General features: G+C 44.0%; 1 protein-coding gene across 2 annotated transcripts in view; it reads right to left on the reverse strand.

Moving 5' to 3' along the window:
* Positions 1-8364: 8364 nt before the first annotated feature.
* The window catches only part of LOC308338017 (ankyrin repeat domain-containing protein 26-like), a 140450-nt gene continuing 125791 nt past the window's right edge, over positions 8365-23023 (reverse strand). Inside the window, exons 22-25 of one of the 2 annotated variants that reach the window (XM_080831571.1) lie at positions 17093-17243; positions 16384-16467; positions 13079-13161; positions 8365-11158 (exon numbers count right to left, since the gene is read on the reverse strand). In XM_080831571.1, the coding sequence (XP_080687697.1) occupies positions 11045-11158; positions 13079-13161; positions 16384-16467; positions 17093-17243 (432 nt within the window). In that variant the 3' untranslated portion in view covers positions 8365-11044. The remainder of the gene's footprint in view (positions 11159-13078; positions 13162-16383; positions 16468-17092; positions 17244-23023) is intronic. The other variant, XR_013966355.1, reaches the window with a different exon arrangement.

A 23023-nucleotide genomic window follows, 5' to 3' on the forward strand; every position in this document is an offset into this window, starting at 1 on the left:
ACCATCTCCCACCTCCAGCACACAAGTTATTCTGTGCCAGTGGAATGATAGTCAGGAGCTGGTCCCAGGAGTCAACAACTCTGAGCCAAAAATCAGAAAGCCACCTGGATGGAAAAAGAGACAGAGGAAATACTTCTCATAATGCATATTATTCAAAACAATCCAAAATGCATTACAAGGATCCCAATGAAATTCTAGGGAAGGGGATTCTGAAAATTCTAACACACAAGAGATACGTAAAATTAGAATTTATTGTCTTTATTGTGTGTCCTTTCTGAATCATTTCATCTCAAGTATTAGAACATTTACAAGGGTTTCAAAGATAAATTCTGAACTTTATCGCCTCGTGTGTTTTTTCTTTTAATGCTTTATGTTCTTTGAATTATCTTACCACCAAGGTTTTCAGAAAATTAACCTATACTACTGTATTTATATGTAATCTTCAAAACCTTATCATCATGAGTAAATATCTACAATTACCTTCTACAAATACCGTGCAGAATAAAACAAAAGCATAGAGCTCTCAGAGAATATATAGTCTATCCTACTGTATAAATTAGCTTGGAAACAAAAGGAAAACTAACACGAGAAATCGTGCTGAAATGATATGGCATTCTTTGAAATGTTTATACCTCTCAGGAAATGTACTTCTATTACTTAAGACAGAAAGAATAAAAAGAAAGAAAAAATTTTTACATGCAATTAGAAATTCCTCAGTCTCCTTCAACCCCAAGTACAAAACTAGAGAGAAGTGAGGTAGAGTCACAAGGAGAACAATGAAGGTCAAAGCCTCCTTCCTGATGAAGGATTCTGAGTGGCTGCTGCAACCAATTCTGCAACTCAGTGCTTAACACAAATTTACTACCTCATGGTTCTAAAGGTCACAGACCTAACATGGGTATCACTGGGCTAAAACCAAGATGTCAGCAAGACTAATTCCTTCTATGGACTCTAGGGAGAATCCGTTCCCTTGAATTTTCCAGCTTCTGGAGGCTATTCACTTTCCTTATCTTCAAGGTGCTTCACACTACCCCCTGCTCGTTGTCACATCTCTTTCTCTGACTCTGACTCTCCCACCTCCCTCTTATAGGGATGCTTGTGATTACACTGCACTCACCCAGATAATCTAGGACAATCTCTCCCTTAACTTAATCACATCTGCAAAGTCCCTTCTGCCATGTATGACATACAGGGTTCCAGAGAGTACCACGTGAACATCTTTGTGGGCTACTGTACCACCTACCAGGGGAAGTTCATTTAACCCAGTTAGGCAAAATCAAATACAAACCATCCTCTATACCGCTATCCCATTCCTTTTTGCTCACCTATGTTATAAAATCAATATATGTCAGCTATTGGATTTGCCTCTACTACACCATTCTATACCATACTATACCGTACAAGACTTTATGGACCACACTGAGAAAGAGAAAAGCAGCCCCTGACATCTGGAAGCTGGCTTGCTGCTACCAAGCTAGGCTTTGCTGTCACTACAAACAGAGTGAGGCACTCACAGCTAGGTCTTTTTTTTTTTTTTTCCTTAAGATTTTATTTATTTATTTGACAGACAGAGACCACAAGTAGGCAGAGAGGCAGGCAGAGAGAGAGGGAGGAAACAGGCTCCCCACCGTGCAGAGAGCCCGACGCGGGGCTCGATCCCAGGACCCCGAGACCACGACCCAAGCCGAAGGCAGAGGCTCAACCCACTGAGCCACCCAGGCGCCCCTCACAGCTAGGTCTTGATGATTCTCCTCTTGAAAATAAACAGCTTCAGGAGCGCTTCAGGGGTGCAAATAAATAAATAAAATCTTTTTTTAAAAAAATGACCAAATATCTCCCCACCATGGCTTATATGAATGACTTGCTTCATTTCCAATTAGTTTCAACTTCACCCCACCCAATTTTCTTTCCTTCTATATCAGATTAAGATACTCAATCATAGAATTATCTCTGCTTCCTAACAGCATCCAATACAGATCACAGCCCCATCTCCTTAAATTCTTTCCAAATCACCCAACACAAGCCCAAATCCTATTTTTAAAAGCTCCTTTCAAATGTCTTCTTATTGAAACACCCCACAGTTCCCGGTGGTACGCATTTTCCCTTACTGCAACATGCAATCAACCTAACTTGGCCAACTACAAGTATATTCCTATGGTCTTTGGCTGGAAAACAGTGACAAAGCTCAGAAAAGACTACAGACCTCCAGACACTGCATTTCAAAATTAGATACAAGATTGATCATTGGCTCCCATCTTCTGCCCAACCTCTATTCTCAAGAGGGAAGGGCTAAAGTTTTTATCTGCAGCACATGGAGAGAGCCATGGAGATGAAGGCAAGACCCTGGTACAAAAAGGCAGGTAAACTCACCTACGGAAGAAGTAGAGAGGATGATTCCTGGCATCTCCATTATATCCCCACTCTATTTGGCCCAAAGGAAGCCATGTAGATTAGGGATCCTAAAATCTCCACTGTTGTAAAAGTTCCAGTGAACCCCAGAACTGTTCCCAACAATGCTACAGCCAGAATAAGGAAGAATTTAAATTGTGCAGCTAGACCCCAACATTCCTGGCCAGCTAGTTTCATAGGTTCTCCCTGGTCCTTTCATTAGCCTTACAACAAGCATTTTATGTAACCAACCTAGCTGGATCCCACATAACCCTGTTACAGTGGAGGTTTAAATTTTATAGGACTATAAATATAGTACAGGCTGTGAAATCAGCCTGCCCGGATTCAAACTCTCGTTCCACCACATGCTGACTATGCCACCTTGGCTACATGCTGCAAAATACCTACTTCATGTGCTTGTTATGGGACTCAAATGAGATACCTGGTGAGCACTCAATAAATGTGATTTATTATTAATTTAGTGAAGGTATTACCAGGATTTTGGGGGGTACTGTTATGTATTGATCTGTGACCATTTTAGAGTAATAGCTGTATCAGTGAAAGTAGTATCAACATAAGAAAACCACTTGGAAGATACCATCTAAGTAAATGCACTCAAAGAATAGAGTACAGGGGTGCCTGGGTGGCTCAGTCAGTTAAGCAACCAGCTCTTGATCTCAACTCCGGCTTTGATCTCAGGGTTCTGAGCTCAAGCCCGCTAGGTGTGGAGCCTACTTTAAAAAAAAAAAAAAAAAGAATAGACGGACCAAAAGACAAGCGGTCCTGCGCAGCTATGGCAGGGATAATGAACAAGGACATATAAATTACAGTCCACATTTCACTTCTCCTGCTGGGTATTTAATAAGCTAGAGTCAATGTTTTGGTATTCTGGGTAATAGTTCGTGGGTGCATACTATTTAAAAACAGGTTAATCAAAAGCAGATCACACATGAAACAATGAAAAATTTGTGTATGAACCCAGGATTATAATTAATCCAATTCTGTGAATCTGAAGTTCAAAAGAAAAAGGAAAAAGCGACCAGCAAAAGAAGGAAAGAAAAAAGATCATTACCACCTGGTTAACAGATTTTAGCTACATAATCACTGAAATAATTGACCAGAGAATTCATAAATATTCATAATACTTAAGACAAAACAGAATTATTACATGAGTATTTATAAGTTAAACACCACAGAATACACAAAAATTAACCCAAAATGGATCAAAGACCCAAAATGTAAGAGTTAAAACTCTAACGCTCTAAGAAAACATAGCAAGACATCTTCATGAAACTGAATTTGGTGATGATCTCTTTTTTTTTTTTTTTTTTAATTTATTTGCCAGATGGAGAGTACAAGTAGGCAGAGCAGCAGGCAGAGGGAGAGGGAGAAGCAGACTCCCCGCCGAGCAGGGAGCCTGATGCGGGCCTCGATCCCAGAACTCTGGGATCATGACTCAAGCCAAAGGCAGTCACTTAACCGACTGAGCCACCCAGGTGCCCCATGGTGATGATCTCTTGAATATAACACTAAAAGCACAGGCAAAATAAGAAAAAAATGCATAAAATGAACTTCATCAAAATTAACAACTTTTGTACATCAAAGAACATTATCAATAGAGTAAAAAGGCAACACACAGAATGGGAGAAAATATTTGCAAATCTGACATTTAATAAGGGATTAATATCCAGAATATATAGAGAACTCCTGAAAGTCAACAACAAAACCACCCAATTCAAAACAGGCAAAGGACTCAACAGATATTTCTCCAAAGAAGATATACAAATGTAAATGGCCAGGAAGCACATAAAATAGTGCTCAACAGCACTAATCATCAGGGAGATGCAAATAAAAGCCACAATAAGATACCTCTGCACACCCATTAGAATAACTATTGTATTTTAAAACAACAGAAAACAACACGTGTTGGTGGAGAAACTGGAATCCTGGAGCACCGCTGGTGGGGCTGTGAAAAAGCACAGCCACTACAGAAAACAGCATGGCAGCTCCCCAAAACATTAAACATAGCATTTTTTTATGTGGTCCCACCAATTCCACCTCTGGGTATGCATATATCTAAAAGAACTGAAAGCAAGGTCTTGAAGAGGTATTTGTACACCCATGTTCATAGCAGCACTATTTACAAAGGCCAGGAAACAACCCAAATGTCCAGTGATGAATGAATGGATAAACAAAACGTCCTATGTCAATACGAGTGAATGTCATCTAACGTTAAAAAGGAAAAAAATTCTGACACGTGCTACAAGATGCATGCAACTTGAAAGCCTTATGCAATAAGCCAGACACGAAAGGAAAAATACTGTGTGACTCCACTTACATGAGATACCTGCATGAGCCAGATGCACAGAGACAAAAGTGCAACGGTGGTTGCCAAGAGCTGGACGGAGAAAGGAATGGTAAGTCAATGACTCATGAGGGCCGTTTCAGTTTGGAAGGACAGCAAAGTTCTAGAGATGGGCAGTGGGGATGGTTGCACAAGATGTGAATGCACTTAAAGCCAATGAATTGTACACTTAAAAATGTTAATCACATGCTATGAATATTGTATCAGAAAAAAGCGTAAAACTTACAGCATTACAGGGCAAAACCAAAAAATCGCTAAATAAAAGTATTGGCAGCACGTCTTAGAGAAAACTCAAGTATTTATATTCCCTCTGAATAATCTGAGAAAAAAATGCCAAAGACCGGAAACCCAGTGGGCTTGTTCGCATCTGTACAGCTTCTGCAGAGGATGCATTCACCACCCAGAGGTGCTGGTTCGGAGAAAGCTGGGGTGACAAGTGGCAGAACTAAGGCACTTTGAAATGAGCACCAAAACTAGGCTGTTTCCAGAGTAGCAAAGGTAATAAAGCTCGTGGCTACTACAACGCAAGTCCCCTTCTCAATCCAAATGACAGACTCCGTAATTAATTAAAAAGTAAGGCAAAAAGCAAACAGATCAATGGAACAGCGTGGATTACAAAATTAACCCCCACAATTATAGTTACCTAAGTCATGACAAAGGTCGTAAATGGTGCTAAAGGGACTGGACATCCAGGTGGGGGGAAAAAATAAAGATTCCTACCTCAAAACATACACGAAAAACAAATTCCAGATGAACTGCAGATCGAAATGAGAAGAGCAAATCAGTAAAGCATTTAGAGAAAACAGAGAATGTCCTCCCAATTTTGGAGCGGGCAAAGAGTTCTTAAACAGGACAGAGCCAGGACTGACCGTGAAACAATTTCTGTTAAAGTAACTCTGAAAACTAAGGATTTCTCATCAGAAGATACGTCGTTGAGTGTTAAAGCATCCACAAAATGGAAAAAAAAAAAAACCTGCAATACATATACCTGACGCAATTACCATATTCGGAAAGCATAAAGAAAACTTGCAAATCAGTATTTAAGAGATTACAGGACTAATCTGAAATGGGGAAAGATTTGAAGACGCTTCACGAAAGCGTTCCAAATGACCATACATATAGGAAAAGGTACCCAAATTCGTTCATCATCAGGGAAGCGCATATACAATTTTTTGTGCAAAACAAAGTAAGAAAATAAAAGTATGAGGACGCGCTTCCTGCAGCGGCTGAAATCCAGAACAGAGCACGGCACGCGCTGAGCCGGCTAAAGGGTGCACCCAGCCGCGGCGGCGCCCGGGGCAGAGCGCTCGGAACCCGTCACCGGCCCGCGAGGGGCGCACACGGGCGCCCCAGGCCCCAAGCCCGGGCCCCCGCGCCGCCGTCGCACGGCCGTCGCTCGCGGAACGCGCTTCGCTCCAAGCCAGGGCCTGGCAAGGCGGTTCTCAGTCCCCGAGACCGAGAGCCACACGAGGGCGGCGATTCCGCAGCAGAACTTCTTCCCCGGCTCCCGGCGCTGCGGCTGAACGCGGGGCCCAACGCGGGAGCCGTCGGTCCGAAGAGGGGACGAGTACACCCGCACACACACGCACGCACGCACGTAACACGGTCCCCGCGCGGCCACGGGGACACAGACACGCGCACACCGCGCTGCGCTGCGGGACGGAAGGCGCACACACCGGTGCCCGAGGCCGAGCGCTGGTCGGAACAGGCACCCCCCGCGCGACGGCTCCCGGGAGCGGCCCCCGAGCACGGCGGGCGCGGCCCACATCGCCGGGCGCCCCCGAACCCGCAGGGTCCTGAGCCAACGCCAGCGGGGCCGGAGGGCGGGCTGCGCACGCTCGGCTCCCGGACCCGCCACTGGGCACCGCACGCTCGCGGGTCCGCCGGGCCGGCATCCGCCCCCCGCGACGAGAAGAGCGCCCAGCGGCCGGCGCGGGTACTGCGCCCACCTGAGCTTCCGCGAGGGAGCGCGGGGCGGGGGAAGGGGAGCGTGGGGACGCGGGGTAGGGGGGGGGCACCGGGCGCGGGCCAGGGGGGCAGGGGACACCGGGCACGGAAGGCGGGGGGCGGGGATCGCGGGGCGGCACCGGGCGCAGAGGGCGGGGGGCGCGGGGCGGGGGGGGGGCGCCGGGCGCGGAGGGCGGGGGGCGCGGGGCGGGGGGTCGGGGCACACTGGGCACTGAAGGCGGGGGGCGCGGGGCGGAGGGGGGAGGAGGCGGGGGGCGTGGCCGGGCCCGGGAGATGGAGGCGGCGGGGCCGGGGGCGCGGGGCGCGAGGAGGGCGGAGGCGCCGGGCACTGGGGGCGGCTGGCAGTTCGGCCGCGGCGGGCGCGGGGGACGCGGGGGCGCGGGGACGCGGGGACGCGGGGGGCGGGGCGCGGGCCGGCTCACCGTGGATCCCGCACTTGGCTGTGGAAGTGCTGCTCCCGCACCGACACCTCGTCCTGCCCTTCCATCCTCCCTCATGCCCGCCGCCGCGCCGCCCGCGTCCGCGCGCTCCGCCACACCATCGCCCGCCGCTCCGGGACGGAAGCAGACAGACAGCCGACCGCCGTCCGCAGGGTCGGCCACCGCAGCCCCCGTCACCGTCACCGCCGCCGCCTCAGCCGCCTCAGCCGCCTCCCCAACGGCCGCCTCAGGCGAAGCCGCTCAAGCTGCGGAGGGCGGGCGCGGGGCGGGGCCGGGGCGGGACCTGACGTCAGAGAAAGGCGCGCTCCTCAGCCGCCGAGGGGCGTGGCCTACTGGTGAGGGGCGGTGGGGCCACGCCCCGAGGAAGTGGAGGCCTGAGCCGGTCGGGGACGCGATCCTGGTGGGGCGGCGGGAGCGGGTTCTTCCTCATTGAAGGATAACGGGGCGGCCGGCCACAGCCTCGGTGCAGTTGCTCCCGGCAGGAGGGGATCTTCGTGGCCCGGCGCGGCCTGCAGGCCAGCAGGTCTCCCGCGGAACTGGCGCTCCGCCACAGCAGGTCAAAGGCCAGGAAGGACCCCCGGAAACCTGGCTCCCTTGGCTCCGATGACGGCGTCTCCCGCCTGGAAAGCGTGGACAGCCCTGAGTGCGAGGCCCTTGCCGAGCCGGTGGAGTCCCCGCCCCCGGGAGGCCCTGGGCAGATGCTCATATTGGGGACCTGTTAGCAGACCAAACACGGTCATTCATCCCCACTTTACCTCAGTGTTCTTTTTTCTGTTTTCGCCGCGAAACTGAGTCAGAAGGAGTATTTATCATTTTACTTCGGGATTTATTTCACTATAAAGAGGTCACTTAAATGCTGCTGGCTGTGCGATTTTGGGGGGCATCTCTAATTGAGAACTCAAAGGAAGTGAGAAGATCTAGAAATTGCTTTCAAATTATTTTAATGATGTATCTGCATCTAGATTTTTCAGTATCTCTTGCAATTTTGAGTTAAAAGTTTGCTCATGACTCAAAAAAAAAAAAAAAAAAAAAACAATGTTTTTAAGGTCTCCAAAAAGCGTGTCAACCCCATACACCGTGCCTGTGATGCAGTAGGCTGTAAATTGTGGGTAGTGGGAGGACCAGAACAGGTTTGCTCTGAGGGAGTGCCCCTGCTGCCACAGGCTGATAAGAAACCAGGCATGCTTCCAACTGCTTAAATGCAATGTTCACTTTTATTCTTAAAATGTCTCAGAGACGGAAAGAACTACGGAAAGACAAAGTTTCTGAGTCTGTTTTTCTAGACACCCGGATTCTGAGAGCTGGGTTAAACACTTGTCTGAAATGATCTGCATAATTTCTGGGTTAATTAGAGTAAGCAGATCAGATTTTAAGACTACGGCATTTAGATGTGTTCCGGGAAGTAGATGCATTTCTGCTCTTTCTAGCCCAACCCCCAAGCATCTAGTGCTTTCTGTTTTCTTCAGCCCCTAGCCCAGGGTGGGAGGCTTCAAAAACAGCCAGAAGCTCACCCCTTCCTATACATTCTCCTGTCTGCCTTGTGGCATTGCCCCTCCTTCCATCAAGAAGGGTTTATTTTCCACCTCCTTGAATCTGGGCCTGAACAGGTGACTTGCTTTGGCCAAAAGAACAGTAGAATATATGATGCTACTTTGAAAAGCGCTTGTGCATCAGGGCTTGTCCCTTCTTACCAGCCCTGGGCATCTTCCAACTGCTACTGTGCAAATAAGCCCCGACCAAGTAGAGAGAGGGATCCCAGTCCTCTCTGGATCCCATCTGACACAGTCTTTTCTGCATCCCTCTAAAACAAATCTTCCCGTAACACCGCTTTCCTCCCCTGTTCAGTGCACTGCAATGCAGTTGTTCTCACGAAGTGTGGAATAAAACTAAAATCCTTCACTTGGCTTTCAAGAGCTTGACTTTGGAGCCCGACCCCGTCCTTCCAGACACTGTCCCCACTTCATGCCCTGAAGAGCTCTCGGCTACAACCTGGCTTCTTCCTCTCTCCAATCCCCAAGGCCAAGGCCCAGCCCCTTGACCTATTCCGTATCCTCTTTCCTACTGTTCAGAGTCAGTGCTAACTCCCTTTGGCATTCACACCGAGACCCTCTTCTCGGGAAAGGGAACCTCTTACGCTGCGATGTAATGGGAATGCAAGCTGGGGCAGCCACTACAGTACGGAGGTTCCTCAAAAAGCTAAAAATAGAGCTACCCTACAACCCAGCAATTGCACTACTGGGTATTTATCCAAAGGATACAAACGTAGTGATCTGAAGGGGCACGTGTACCCCAATGTTTATAGCAGCAGTGTCCACAATAGCCAAACTATGGGAAGAGTCCAGATGTCCATGGACAGATGAATGGATAAAGAAGATGTGATATACACAACGGAATAGCATTCGGCCATCAAAAACGATGAAATCTTACCATTTGCAACAACAGAGATGGAACTAGAGGGTATTAGGCTGAGCGAAATAAGTCAACTAGAGAAAGACAATTATCACATGAGTTCACTCATGTGGAAATTAAGAAACAAAACAGATGATCATAGGAGAAGGGAGAGAAAAATAAAATAAGATGAAATCAGAGAGGGACACAAACCATGAGACTCTTAACTCCAGGGAACAAACTGAGGGTTGCTGGAGGGGAGGTGGGGGGGGCGGGGTAACTGGGGGATGGGCATTAAGGACGGCATGTGATGAAGTGAGCACTGGGAGTTATATGCAACCGATGAATCACTGACCTCTGCCCCAGAAACTAATAAAACACTATATGTTAATTAATTGAATTTAAATTAAGTAAATAAATAAAAAGACGTTTCTTCTCCACAGTCTTTCCTGATGATTCCAGATTCTTCATTCACACATTCATCCAAAACTGTGGAGACACAATGGAGAGATTGCTGAGGTGCCCGGGGGGCTCAGTCAGTTAAGCATCTGCCTTCCACTCAGGTCATGATCTCGGGGTCCTGGGATCCAGTCCCGCGTCGGGCTCCCTGCTCAGCGGGAAGTCTGCTTCTCCCTCTCCCTCTGCCACTCTCCCCCTGCTTGTGCTCTTTCTCAAGTTAATACATAAAGCGAAGGAAGGGAGGGAGGAAGGGAGGGTGAAAAGAAAAAGAAAGAAAGAAAACTGCTTCAGTCCCTGCTTTCACAGAGCTTGTAACCCAGGAGTAAAGCAGAAACCTTACAGCCATTCCCTTGACCCTTAGCGTACATGTCCCTGTATCTACTGATAGTCAATGGATAAGCTCTTTAAGGTCTAGGGCATCTTTTCCTCCATCTTGTAAACATCTGTGTACTTCCTACAATACCTAATGGAATGTCTTGCGCAAAGTAGACACCTAACAAATATTCCTTGATCGGTAGGCTGCTTGCCCTGAGAAATTTCCTAGACTTCTTCACACTCCGGTATGTCTTCAAGTTTTATGGATGTAAATAATTGTGTGGGCCTTGCTGGTTCTTCCAAGTTCACAGTTCGGATGTCCGTGACTGAAGGCACTGCTTGTTGCTCCGTCCTCTGCTTCGCTGCCACGTCGTCATGTCTTTGAAACCGTTAGAATTCCAGATAATTCCACTCACTTCACTAGGCTTCGCTTTGGTTTTCTTGGTCACAATGATATCAAAGTTTTGAGATATAAGGTGACAGAAACAATGTTTTTAACCTCTTTATGCCCTATACCAAACCAAGCCAAGCAATATTTAGATGTACCCTGTATTTCTCCCAGCCTCTGCCAGAGGTGAGGATTTTCTTTTTCCCTTAGCCACATAGAACAAGAGATACCAACCAGCAAAGGTCTAGCCACATCCCAGCTATCCCTCCGCAGCGGAATAGGTAAACACACCGGGATGTGCTCATGCAGTGGGATAAGACCCTGGGGGAAAAATCAACGCACTGCGCCCACAGGCGACAATACGGGCAAATCTCTGTAACAGCGTCCAGCGTCCACAAGACAGAACAGCGCGTGCGGTATGAGTCCGTCTGGACGAAGGTCCACACCCTGCAAAACAAGACAAGGTATTATTTCAGGATACAAACATGTAGTGGACCTACAGACAAAGGGGGGAAGGATAACTTCCAGGAAGGATGGTCAGGGCAGACAATGGTGGGAGGTGCTCCGGGGGCCGCAGAGATGACTGAGCTCATTGCAAAGACTTGTCAGATCTGGACCCTGAATGCGGCTGTTTCCACCTGTCAGATGGATCCCACGGAGTCTCCCCATCACGTCACCGCAGTGTGTCCCTCTCATTGGCGGAGCCTGGGTCATGTCGCTACACCTGAGCTGCCAAGGCAGAGCGCATGCGATGTTTTCTGCTTCTTTTGTGGGATAGAGTCCCTGCTTCACAGGTTAGGGGCCTCTCGTCACATGGAAAGGGGTTTCTGATATGGTTCAGCCTAAAGGAATTATTGGGTCCAAACACAAAGTTCTCTGGAGACCCAGGACAAGCAAAGTATAAAATTTAGACTCTCTAAAGAAATACATGGACTTTAGGGCTTTGCTAAGTGATAACCAGCCAGCGCTGTGCTGGAGACCAGTTCTCGAACACCCTGGGTCATGATCCCAGGGTCCTGGGGTCGAGTTCCGCATTGGGTTCCCTGCTCAGCAGGGAGCCTGCTTCTCCCCCCCGCTTGAGCTCACTTGCTTGCTCTCTCTCTCTCTGACAAATAAATAAATAAAATATTTTTTAACAAATTATATTTTTAGGGGTGCCTAGGTGTCTCAGTGGGTTAAAGCCTCTGCCTTCGGCTCAGGTCATGATCTCAGGGTCCTGGGATCGAGCCCCGCATCGGGCTCCCTGCTCAGTGGGGAGCCTGCTTCCTCCTCTCTCTGTCTGCCTCTCTACCTACTTGTGCTATCTCTCTCTGTCAAATAAAGAAATAAAATCTTAAAAAAATTGCCAAGGGAAGGGAAGGACTACTTGGTATAAAATTATCATAGTGACTCCTGATAATTTATTCCCTAATAGTCGAGGCTGTGAAAAATATTTATGCATAGATAAGGAAGAGAGTGTGGAAAGAGTAAGAGCCCTCATTCTGCTCCATATTAAAGTGGCCTTTTGATTGGTCAGCAAACAAGTCAGGCACATTAATTCTCAGCATCTTTGCTCTCTCTCTTCCTCTGGCTAGAAGTGTCCTCTGCTCAAATACATACATGGTTTAGGCACACCTGGCTGGCCAGTGAGTAGAGCATGTGATTTCAGGGTTACAAGTCTGAGCCCCATGTTGGGTGTAGAGGGTTGCAAGTTTAAGCCCCATGTTGGGTGTAGAGATTACTTAAAAATAAAATCTTAAAAAAAAAACACATGCATTTTACTCCATCATCTTCAAATCTTCACTCAAATGTCACCTTCTCAGTCAATCAGAAACTGAACATCCCCATTTAAAACTGTGATCTTTCTCTCAAAACTCCCAATCTTCTTCACGCGGCTCCATATTTTTCCCATAAGATTTCATCACATTTGAACATACTCTATTATTTCCTTATATGCAATATCATGGTTTAGTTTCTGTTAGAAAGGACAGCAGAGATTTATTTCTTCTGTCCCAATACCTAAAAGAGGGTTGGAGAATACGCAGTGAAGCTAAAACTTCCAAGGTTCTAATCATGGCTTCGTTTTATCTAGTGTCCAGCCCCACCCAGGAGCCCACCAGAGTGGCCTCATACAATGACCGTGCCATCGCCCAGGAAATTCCTAGGGATTTAGAAGCCCTGTGTCACACATAAGCTGCAAAGACCAAACTGCAGAAGCAAAGATGCACTTAGTACTCTTGTCATTTAGGGAATTACAAGAGTTTTAGTGCCTCGAACTGGAGGTAGAGACCAATGTATATATTTTCTATTCTATACCTTTAAAATCAAATATTGGCCTTATATAATTAGATAATATTTGAAGAGTGCAGGGTAAACTTTTTAACTTACTCCTTTAACAAGTTCAAAGACGACATTTTTCATCTGGACGGGATCTACTGCAGAGTCAAGCCCTGTTGTTGTCCGGAAGCGGACTAAAGAGAAAAAAAAATAATTGTTTATATATTTGATAGTTTCATAAGATTTCAACCACCCTATTATTCAGATGTAAGAAAGTACAGAAAATTATATTTAAGTTTACATACATTAATTCATAGTGAGGTAAAGAAACTACATCTTCCAGATTCCTAGACCATGTTCAAGGAATAAATGACTCACATTAAAATGACATTTTTTTTAAGATTTTATTTATTTGACAGAGAGAGACACAGCGAAAGAGAGAACACAAGTAGGGGGAGTGGGAGAAGAGGAACAGGCTTCCGCCAAGCAGGGCGTCTGATGCGGGCTCCATCCCAGGACTCTGGGATCATGACCTGAGCTGAAGGCAGACGCTTAACGACTGAGCCACCCAGGTGCCCCTAAAATAACATTTTTACACCTTCCAGTTAAAATAAAAAATTGGGGCACCTGGGTGGCTCAGTGGGTTAAGCCCCTGCCTTCGGCTCAGGTCATGATCTCAGGGTCCTGGGATGGAGTCCAGAATCAGACTCTCTGCTCAGAAAGGGAGCCTGCTTCCCCCTCCCACTCTGCCTGCCTCTCTGCCTACTTCTGATCTCTCTCTCTGTCAAATAAATAAATATTTTAAAATGAAAAATTATTTCCCTCTTCCCCTATCATATCTAAGAGAAATTTAAACCAATCATTCTCAAACTCAACTCTGCATAAAAATCACTTGAGAAATGTATAAATGCAAGTTCCCAGGCCATGGCCCAGAATTTCTGGTTTATAGTTTTAGAAAAAGGCCCAGGACAGTTTGCATTTTTAACAATCACCCTAAATTATCCTGATACAACTGGTCAGGGATGCACACCACAAAATTCATTGCCTTAAAATTAGCATAAAAACTGGCACTAACATTTTTTTTTTAAAAGGGTAAACCTTAAAAGAGATTATTTCACTTTTCACGCAGCCTCCTCCTCTAGCAGCTGTTATTACTTGCCCTCAGATGATATATATCAGTAATGACATCATTAAGAATGACAGTGAAAGCTTGAAAGACAGTAAAATACTTCAGATCAACTACAGGGAACTATCACAAAAGTTTCTTAAAACCTCTCCCCTTTGGTTAAACTTCCCTACTGAACAGAAGTAAGTGAGTAATTAGAGCAATTTCTAATTTCCTCAGAAGAAGACAAAAATATTGTCTTTAAGACAGAAATTTAGATGCAAAAAAAAAAAAATCAGTAAGCAAAACTAGAGTTTTGTTGAAAACACTTAACATACCAAGAATACATAAGTTGGAAGAGTAAATGTAGTGTAGTAATTCTACATTGGATACTAACAGTTTTAGCCCACTACATTGTTTATTTAAGGATTTATACAGAGGGACTTTATAAATTATGCAAATTAAATTTATAGCCAAACCACTTGAACCTTATAAGAAATTATAAGGCAATGCACTTCATATTTTGATACATATTTTTGTTTAATATAAGAAATTAAGAAACATAAAATAATAGCCAGAACTAACCCCACCCCTCCAGTATCAATCATATGGTGTCCCTACACTGGTTGTGTTTTGAAAATGAGGAGACAAAAGAAGGTGACTCTGACTATAAAAAGAATATTCTGGGGGTACCTGGATGGCTCAGTCAGTTAAGCATCTACCTTCCTCTCAGGTCATGATCTCAGGGTCCTGAAACTGAGCCCCACATCCGGCTCCCTGCTCAACGGGGAGCCTGCTTCTCCCTGGGCCTGCTGCTCCCCATGTTTGCAATCACTCTTTGTCAAATAAATAACATCTTAAGAAAAAAAAAGAAAAGGATATTCCTGGATGTATGTTAAAATCTCATCTAAGGTTTGATGATACAAAAACCTTAAAATATCTGGGGTAACATGCAAGTTCTGGGATGAGGTCCTGATCCAAACCAACTGTTATTCTTTTTTTTTTTCTAATTTTATTTATTTATTTGAGAGAGAGAGATGACAAGCAGGCAGAGAGGCAGGCAGAGAGAGAGAGGGGGAAGCAGGCTCCCCGCTGAGCAGAGAGCCCGATGCGGAGCGATCCCAGGACCCTGAGATCATGACCTGGGCGGAAGGCAGAGGCTTAACCCACTGAGCCACCCAGGCGCCCCTGACCAACTGTAATTCTTTAATTGTTATCCGTTTTTCTCTCAAGGTAAACAATCCTAAAGAACATAGAAAACACAAGGTAAAAACTGAATAGCTGAGAAAGCAACAGGAACTACTTAGGATGGGCGTTATTACTTCATTTTAGACTGGCAAACGGAGAACTATGAGAATCGCTTGAGGCAATTCTTAATTGTATACTAAATTTATATATATATATATATAAATTTTTTTTAAGATTTTATTTATTTGAGAGGGGGTGAGAGAAAGCACACAAGTGGGGGAAGGTGCAGGCGCCTCGATCCCAGGACCCTGAGATCATGACCTGAACTGAAGGCAGATGCTTAACCAACTGAGCCACCCAGGAGCCCCAGATTTTTATACACTTATGTATTATATATACATTTTTCATAAATTTATTAGTGTGTCTTTGAAATAGGGGACTATTTCACTTTGTATTGTTATTATAAAATTATTCTACATGTTTTCAAATTTTATAACTGGACAGGTGTAACTTTCTAGAAGTCTGGAAAACCAACCATTACCAGAAGCTAAGCTAACATTTTTGCTATAACATAATCCTTGGAACATTAACAAAATATTAATTATTTTCTCAAAATAAAACTTGAAATTCGTACAGTGTCTGAAGGAACTTTTCTTGTAACCCACAAAGCAATGTAAATATAATGAGCCCTGATAATGCAGTTGGCATGTAACCATAACAGATTAAAACTTTTCTACTTCAATGCAAAAAAACACCTCAAATTGACCCAATCTGTGAACTGTTGACTTAGGAAAGAAAGGCCTAGACACCAGAACAGTAAATGCTGGGGCACCCATGTGGCTCAGTGGATTAAGCCTTTGCCTTTGGCTCAAGTCATGGTCTCAGGGTCCTGGGATCGAGCCCCACATCAGGCTCTCTGCTTAGCAGGGAGCCTGCTTTCCCCGCTCTCTCTGCCTGCCTCTCTGCCTACTTATGATCTTTCTCTCTCTGTGTCAAATAAATAAAATCTTTAAAAAACAAAACAGGAAATGCTTCTTCTCTCCTCTCTAAGGCAGACTATGAAAAATAATCAAGTATTTAAAAGATTAAAAATAAAAGTCAGATAAATAAAAAGAGCCTTTACCAGAAAAACATGGATTTTTTAAGAGTCCATAAATGCCAAACAGCAGCAGAAAGAAGAGAATCAGACGAGTTCGTCTCAGAGAATCTGGAGGAGGAAAAGAAAAGAAAAAAAAAACTTAAATCAGATAACAACAATGACAAATGACACCTTGATGAAAAGCAAGAATTAGGTTATTGACAGTAATCATATTCCATCAAATGCAATTTTGGAACCTGACATTCTTTTGTATAATTGCCATGATTTCCTTTCAGCACCCTATTATCAAAAACCTCACGAAGGCACTCATGCTTCTGTCCTTGACTCTGGTTCTCATTTGAGAAAAGGGAGAGTGTCAACAGGTATTTCCATTTTGACACAGCTTAAGTTACAAATATAATGGAATATAACCAATGAAAAGGTGCATATGTGTTAGAAAAAATATGTGTAATCACTTAAAGGTAGGACTATGGGGGCGCCTGGGTGGCTCAGTGGGTTAAGCCTCTGCCTTCAGCTCAGGTCATGATCTCAGGGTCCTGGGATCGAGCCCCACATCGGGCTCTCTGCTCAGCAGGGAGTCTGCTTCCTCCTCTCTGCCTGCCTCTCTGCCTACTTGTGATCTCTCTCAATAATAAACAATAAACAAAATTTAAAAAAAAAAAAAAAAAAAGGTAGGACTATGACTTCCTTTTAGATATTATTCCCAAATATGGATGGTGTCTAATCAACTTACCATTGGTTTTTTGCATTAGGGCTTGAGCTTTCAGAAAACCCTCTGCAAAACTGGTTTTAAATGCATCTTGGTGAGCTTCAGGTATATTTTTGGTTTTCATGAGTTTGTCCAAACTCTCAACATCTGATCCCCTGTCCCGCAACAGGAACCCCTAAATACACAAACAAGGCATCAGTACTGACTTACTATACAGATAACACTGCCCAATAATATAATGATCACTCACAAAAAAATCCTTTCCAAAATTCTAGAATTTCTAGTTTTTGTTGACCATCAGAAGAATTACACTAAGACTCAAAAATAAATTACTTGATCAATGGCAAGGAAACTAACTCTGGAACTTACACTTCCATCCATTGATTAATAAAGAAACTCTCTGTAAGAACACTATACTGAAAACAGTAGGTCGCATGTGGACTCAGGGTTCCAATGGTTTGATGTTCACACTCCTTTATCTCTACCAGAGGAAAAACGTCATTAATTTATTAAATGTTTACTGAGTACCTTTTACAAACTTGAACTTGTATAGGTTGTGAAAATGTAAAGATAAATAACCACTGATCAGAATGTTTTCAATCTACTGGGGAGAGATAAACAAATAACTAATTTTTTGAAATCATTTTGATATTATGTTAGAAGTTCTAGGTCTGGGAGCACCAGGGTGGCTCAGTCGGTTAAGCACTCAACTTTTGGGTTTTAGGTCAGGTCATCATCTCAGAGTCATGGGATCAAGCCCAACATCAGTCTCTGAGCTCAGCAAGGAGTCTGCCGAAGATTCTTTCCCCTCTCTTTCCCTCCCCCACCCTGCTCCTCCTCTGGTCGCATGCATTTCCTCTCTCAAATAAAGAAGATCTTAAAAAAAAAAAAAAAAAGAGGTTATAGGTCTGGTGGTAAAAAAAAATGCTACCTCAGAAGTCAAGAGAGGCATCACAGTGAATAGGATTTCTAAACCACAGGGAACACAAAGCATAAACAATCTGACAGAGCCATGAAATAACAGGCCTTAGCACTCAGGAATGGCAAGCGATCTTGTATGACAGGACTTTAAATGCCAAGAAACAAGCGGAGTAGAGGTTCAGAGGGGGTGCCATATTTAAAGGTGAGAACAGAAAAATGGTTTGCAGAGGCCAAATGGATACTCCAGCAGGAAACTGACAAGAAAGCAGGGGAATACACTTATTACATTAAAACATTTTAGATGGATGGTGGCTTGGTGGCAGTCTGGAGGCTGGAGCCTGGAGAACTAGCCTGCAGCTCAGAACTTTCTACCTTGCCTCTCTGCCATGCTCAGCATGTGTCTCATCTGCAGACTAGTTCCCATGTCACAAGCTGGCTGCAGCCTTCTCAGGACCCCATTCACCCACAACAGCATTGAGCAGAAGGAGGGGGACTGCTTATCCATGTGCTTCTGATAACAAGAGAAGAGCCTTTTCTCCAAGAACACGAAGGCCTCTCACATGCCGTGGCATGCCTGCATCAGATTCAATAACTGACAAGGAAACTGGGTCACAATGGCTGGCTTAGATCCATTAGAATTTCTTGCTGGGGTCTGGATACTGTATCTTTCTCAAGGCGCATGAGTTAGGGTTACACACTGGAATGCAATAAAGACTCTACATCCCCAGAAAAGGTGGGAACAGTTTTTAGGTAGGCAAACAAGATTTTTATTTCAGGTAACACTTCTGGAAACTTTGACATGCTTCCCAACGTGTATAGAAGAACACCAATTGCAACTGTCCACAGCCAATCTCAGACCACCTTGACTATCCTATAATGCTATCCCATCCCAGGAATAGTGTGAGACTTCATCTGAAACTGTGCTAAATTAACTTGCTCCATTTAGTCTGCTTTTTACGTGGCTAGACAGGAAATGAGGTGGGAGCAACATCTATTTCTTCTGAGAAATTGGGCTCCTCTATCCACAACCTCCTCTGAAAGAACATACACAGTAGCCTGCTACATCCCTTTCATGTATGCCACTGAAGGTTCTGCTGGCCACTTCACAACAATGCTCAAGGCAGCCCAAACCTAACAGTAACCGCACACCGCTTTCTTTTAGATAGAAAAGTAAGTCGTAAAGCAATATAAGCAATCTTTCATCTAACAACTATTCATTGAGCTCCTCTTACATTCTCTTGCCTGGGACTATGGAATTTATGATTGGCAGACATAAGTCATGACCTTGTAGAGCTTGAGTCCAGTAGGGAAGATAGGCATTATTGGCTAACAACAATAATAGAAGCAAATGTAAAATTATCAGTGATAAGTGCCAAGAAAGAGCTGCAAGGCAGGTGCACGAAGGCAGACTTGGAGGAGCTGAAGCTTGAGCTTATATTGTGGGAAGATAGGAGTCCGCTTGGTAAGTAGTGGAGAGGTAGAAGAGTGATCCAGACAGAAGGAGCCTCATGTGAGAAGACTCTGTGGCTAGAGAGAACATGGCCAGAGAGGTTGGAGCATGGAGGAGTGAGGGAGGTGGTGCAGGTGAAAGCCAGAGTCTAAGGGAGGGGCCAGATCATACAGGCACTGGTGACTTATGTTTAGAAATAGTCTTTATCCTAAACATAAAGGGGAATTTCTGAAGTGTCTTGTCTAAGCAGTGGTTATCAACAGATTCATATTTGAAAAGGTTATTCTGCCAGGGTGAAGGTCAGATTGCATACAAGAAAGCCATTTTTAAGGCTAATAATGTAGTATTCCACATTAAAAATAATGGTGTTCAGACTATGGTGGAAAGTGACAGAAGAATTCAAAAGATGTTTTGAAGGTAAAAATTTTAAAATTCAGTGGTTGATGGGATGAGAGATAAACTAACCTGTCCAAATGAAGGGTGGTACCAGTCAATGAAAAGGGAACATAGAAATAGGACTTGGAGTAGAGCTGATATCAAAAATACAAGAAGATCTTCTACAACTCAATAGCCAAACAAAACAAAACACAGTCTGATTTTACAACGAGTAGAGGCTCTGAATAGACATTTTTCCAAAGAAGACATACAGATGGCCAACACGTACTTGAAAAGATGTTCAACATCATTCATCATCAAGGAACTTCCAATATACATGCCAACTTTTCAGATATTGTGCCTCGTTAGCCCACTAACAATGGATTATTGTCTATCTCATTTCCTTAAGACCCATAGGACAATTAACAGGATACAAATTATTCCTTAAAGTCAAGCTTCTTACCTGGTTTTTCATTCATAACCACTGTCAGAACCTTTCTTTCCACAGCTTTGCTGTCAAAGTAAATGTTCAATACTCTGAGAATGCTGTGTAAAATAGTGTAGAAACTGTCATTGTAAGACTATGATCAATTCTCTCAAACTAAACAATCTAGTTTTCAGGGTGGGGGGGGGACAGGGGGACATTTTATTATAAGTCTGTTTCCAAGTTTTCCACAAGGAAAGCACAGTCATCATGCTAATATAATGGGTTGACCCTTTATAAAATAAACTTAGCCTAAAATATATGAGTATATCATTAAACTTCTCAGTATGCTGTTGAGGTCTACAAAAGCTTCTAATACCTGGCACCAAGAACGTTTACCCAGAAGAACTCTTCTTTCCTTATATTCTCCAGATTTGGCAAGAGCCATCTTCCCAGGCACTCACTACAGAACACTTATTACCTTTGTGAGATGGAAATTAATGAAAGTAACTACATCTAGAGCTTTCGTTATTGGCATAATTATATCACCACACATCAGTATAAAGAAACATCTCCAATTCCCTGCTTTGAACACAAAGACTTTAGTCCCAAGATTTCTGTTGGATGTCTCATTTCAGGATTCCAAACGAGTCCTACATACAATGGGGCAAGGGAAATCCAGTCACATTTGATGATGGGGTGGGAAGGTACAGAGGGAGGGATAGAAGGAGGGTGAGGGGAAAAGACTGATTTTAGTTCAGGAGACTCTGAGACCAGAAATTCTTCTCGAGTCAACCTGACCACCATTATACTTACTCATAGAAGTCAATGGCTAAAAAGAACAGGAAATACTCGAGGGTAACAACAGATCAAACCTTTAATTCTCTCTAAGAGACTTTCCTCCTAGGTTGAAGATCTCCAAACTTAGGTCTAGTCCTTATCCATAATTATAAGCTGTGCATTTTCCCTGCACTTAGTAGATTAGTTCTTACTACATTGGGAACATTGGCCTGGGGCCATGTTACTATCCAGATACTTTCTTAGGAAGATATAATGGACATGGGTTACACTTAAAATCTGTCCATAAACCTTTTCTTTTGAGTATTGCACCTTGTGTGGTCCATATAATTCTTATGCCAAGTGGACACACAACCCAGAGCCATCAATGAGGGTCTTTGTAGGAATACTGGGAGAGAAACTAATGGCTTCTGAGATTGATGGCTATGAAAATCATGAAGGTCTAGTGCTGCTGGGGCAGTCTTTCCTGCAACCTGGACAGATGTGAGGAAGGATGAAGACAACAGGGGGAAAAACAACAACAACAGAACCAACAGTGGAACATCTATATGTAACTGTTTGAAGTTATTCAAACCCTGAACTTTTAAGTCTCATGCGTGGATAAATTCCCCTTTGTTTAAGCTACTTTGCACTGGATTTCTACTAACTATAACCCAAAGGGATTGGACTGATGAAGAGAAGGAGAACAGGGAATGGACGGTGAGGACAGGAAGGTCTTATAACTATAGCTAGACAACAGCCTTACAAACAGCATTTATGACAGGAAGGTGGCTGGTTCCCCATTGGTTCCCTTCGTTTGTCTTTTGTAGGCCCAGGACAGTTTGCTAAACCAGGATATGTTAACAGAGTTAGGTCAGAGCTGAGGAGTGGGTGGAATTGCCTTCTACTTTTTGCTTCCGCCTTAGGTATGCTTCTCCTCCTCTGATCTCTTCCTTCTTCCTCAAACACAACCTCAGCACTCCCATCACTTCAAAATATCATTTCTACGAGAGTTCAACTCTCAGCACAGCTGACATTTTTACCCTCCTTCTCCTCCTGCCTATATTCTCTGCCAGCTCATACCCTTGGACCAGACAGGGAACTGCTGGCCAAGACCACTTTACATCTGACTTCTCAGTTTAAGTTGCCCATTGCCCTTTTCACTTACAAAACCCCCAGAGAAACTCCTTTCCCTTGGGCTGAGATTCCAACCATTTAAACCATTTAAATGCCATGCATATGCGATGCATATTATAAATCTTATTCCACCTACAAATTCTTATTTAATACCGTAACTCTAGCCTTATAGTCTATGAGCCTGTATTTGAGGGAAAGTTATAACCAAATGTCCCCAAACATCTGTAATCTTTAAAAAAACGTAAAAAATGAAAAATAGCAGTGTCAAACTTTTAAAAATAGGAAAGTGGTGCCATCTTGTGGTTACAAAGAAGTAAAAATAAAAATTTTATCTCACTCTTTCAATATATTAAAGAATCATTGCCCAAATCTGGCCCACCTTAAGCAATCATTACTCTCAGTGTTCTGAAATTCCCAGATAAAATATTGTTCATGTGGAGAGTTTTCCTTGTCAGTCAAATCCGGCCCACCTTAAGCAATCATTACTCTCAGTGTTCTGAAATTCCCAGATAAAATATTGTTCATGTGGAGAGTTTTCCTTGTCAGTCAGACTTATTGCTATCTCAGCCAGGAAAATCTAATTTCCTGAAAAAATAGTTTCCATGATTATACTTTGATTTTTGAATCAGAGACAGATCTTAATTCTGAATGCTACAGTAATGCATTCATAGAAAAGAGCTCTAAAACCTTTTTTTAGGCACTACCATAGTAATCAGCAAATGTCTTTGAGAGACGATTCCAAGCACTGGAAACAACATACGACTGGATTTTTTCAGAGTCCATGAAAGCATAGGTTGACTTCCAGAAAACGTAATGCTATAAAAAGTGTTAAAATCCTTCTTCCCAGAAACATCTGGATTGACCAAAGAAA

The sequence above is a fragment of the Martes martes genome, assembly GCF_963455335.1.
Source record: "Martes martes genome assembly, contig: scaffold_135, whole genome shotgun sequence".
Taxonomy (NCBI): Eukaryota; Metazoa; Chordata; class Mammalia; order Carnivora; family Mustelidae; genus Martes; species Martes martes.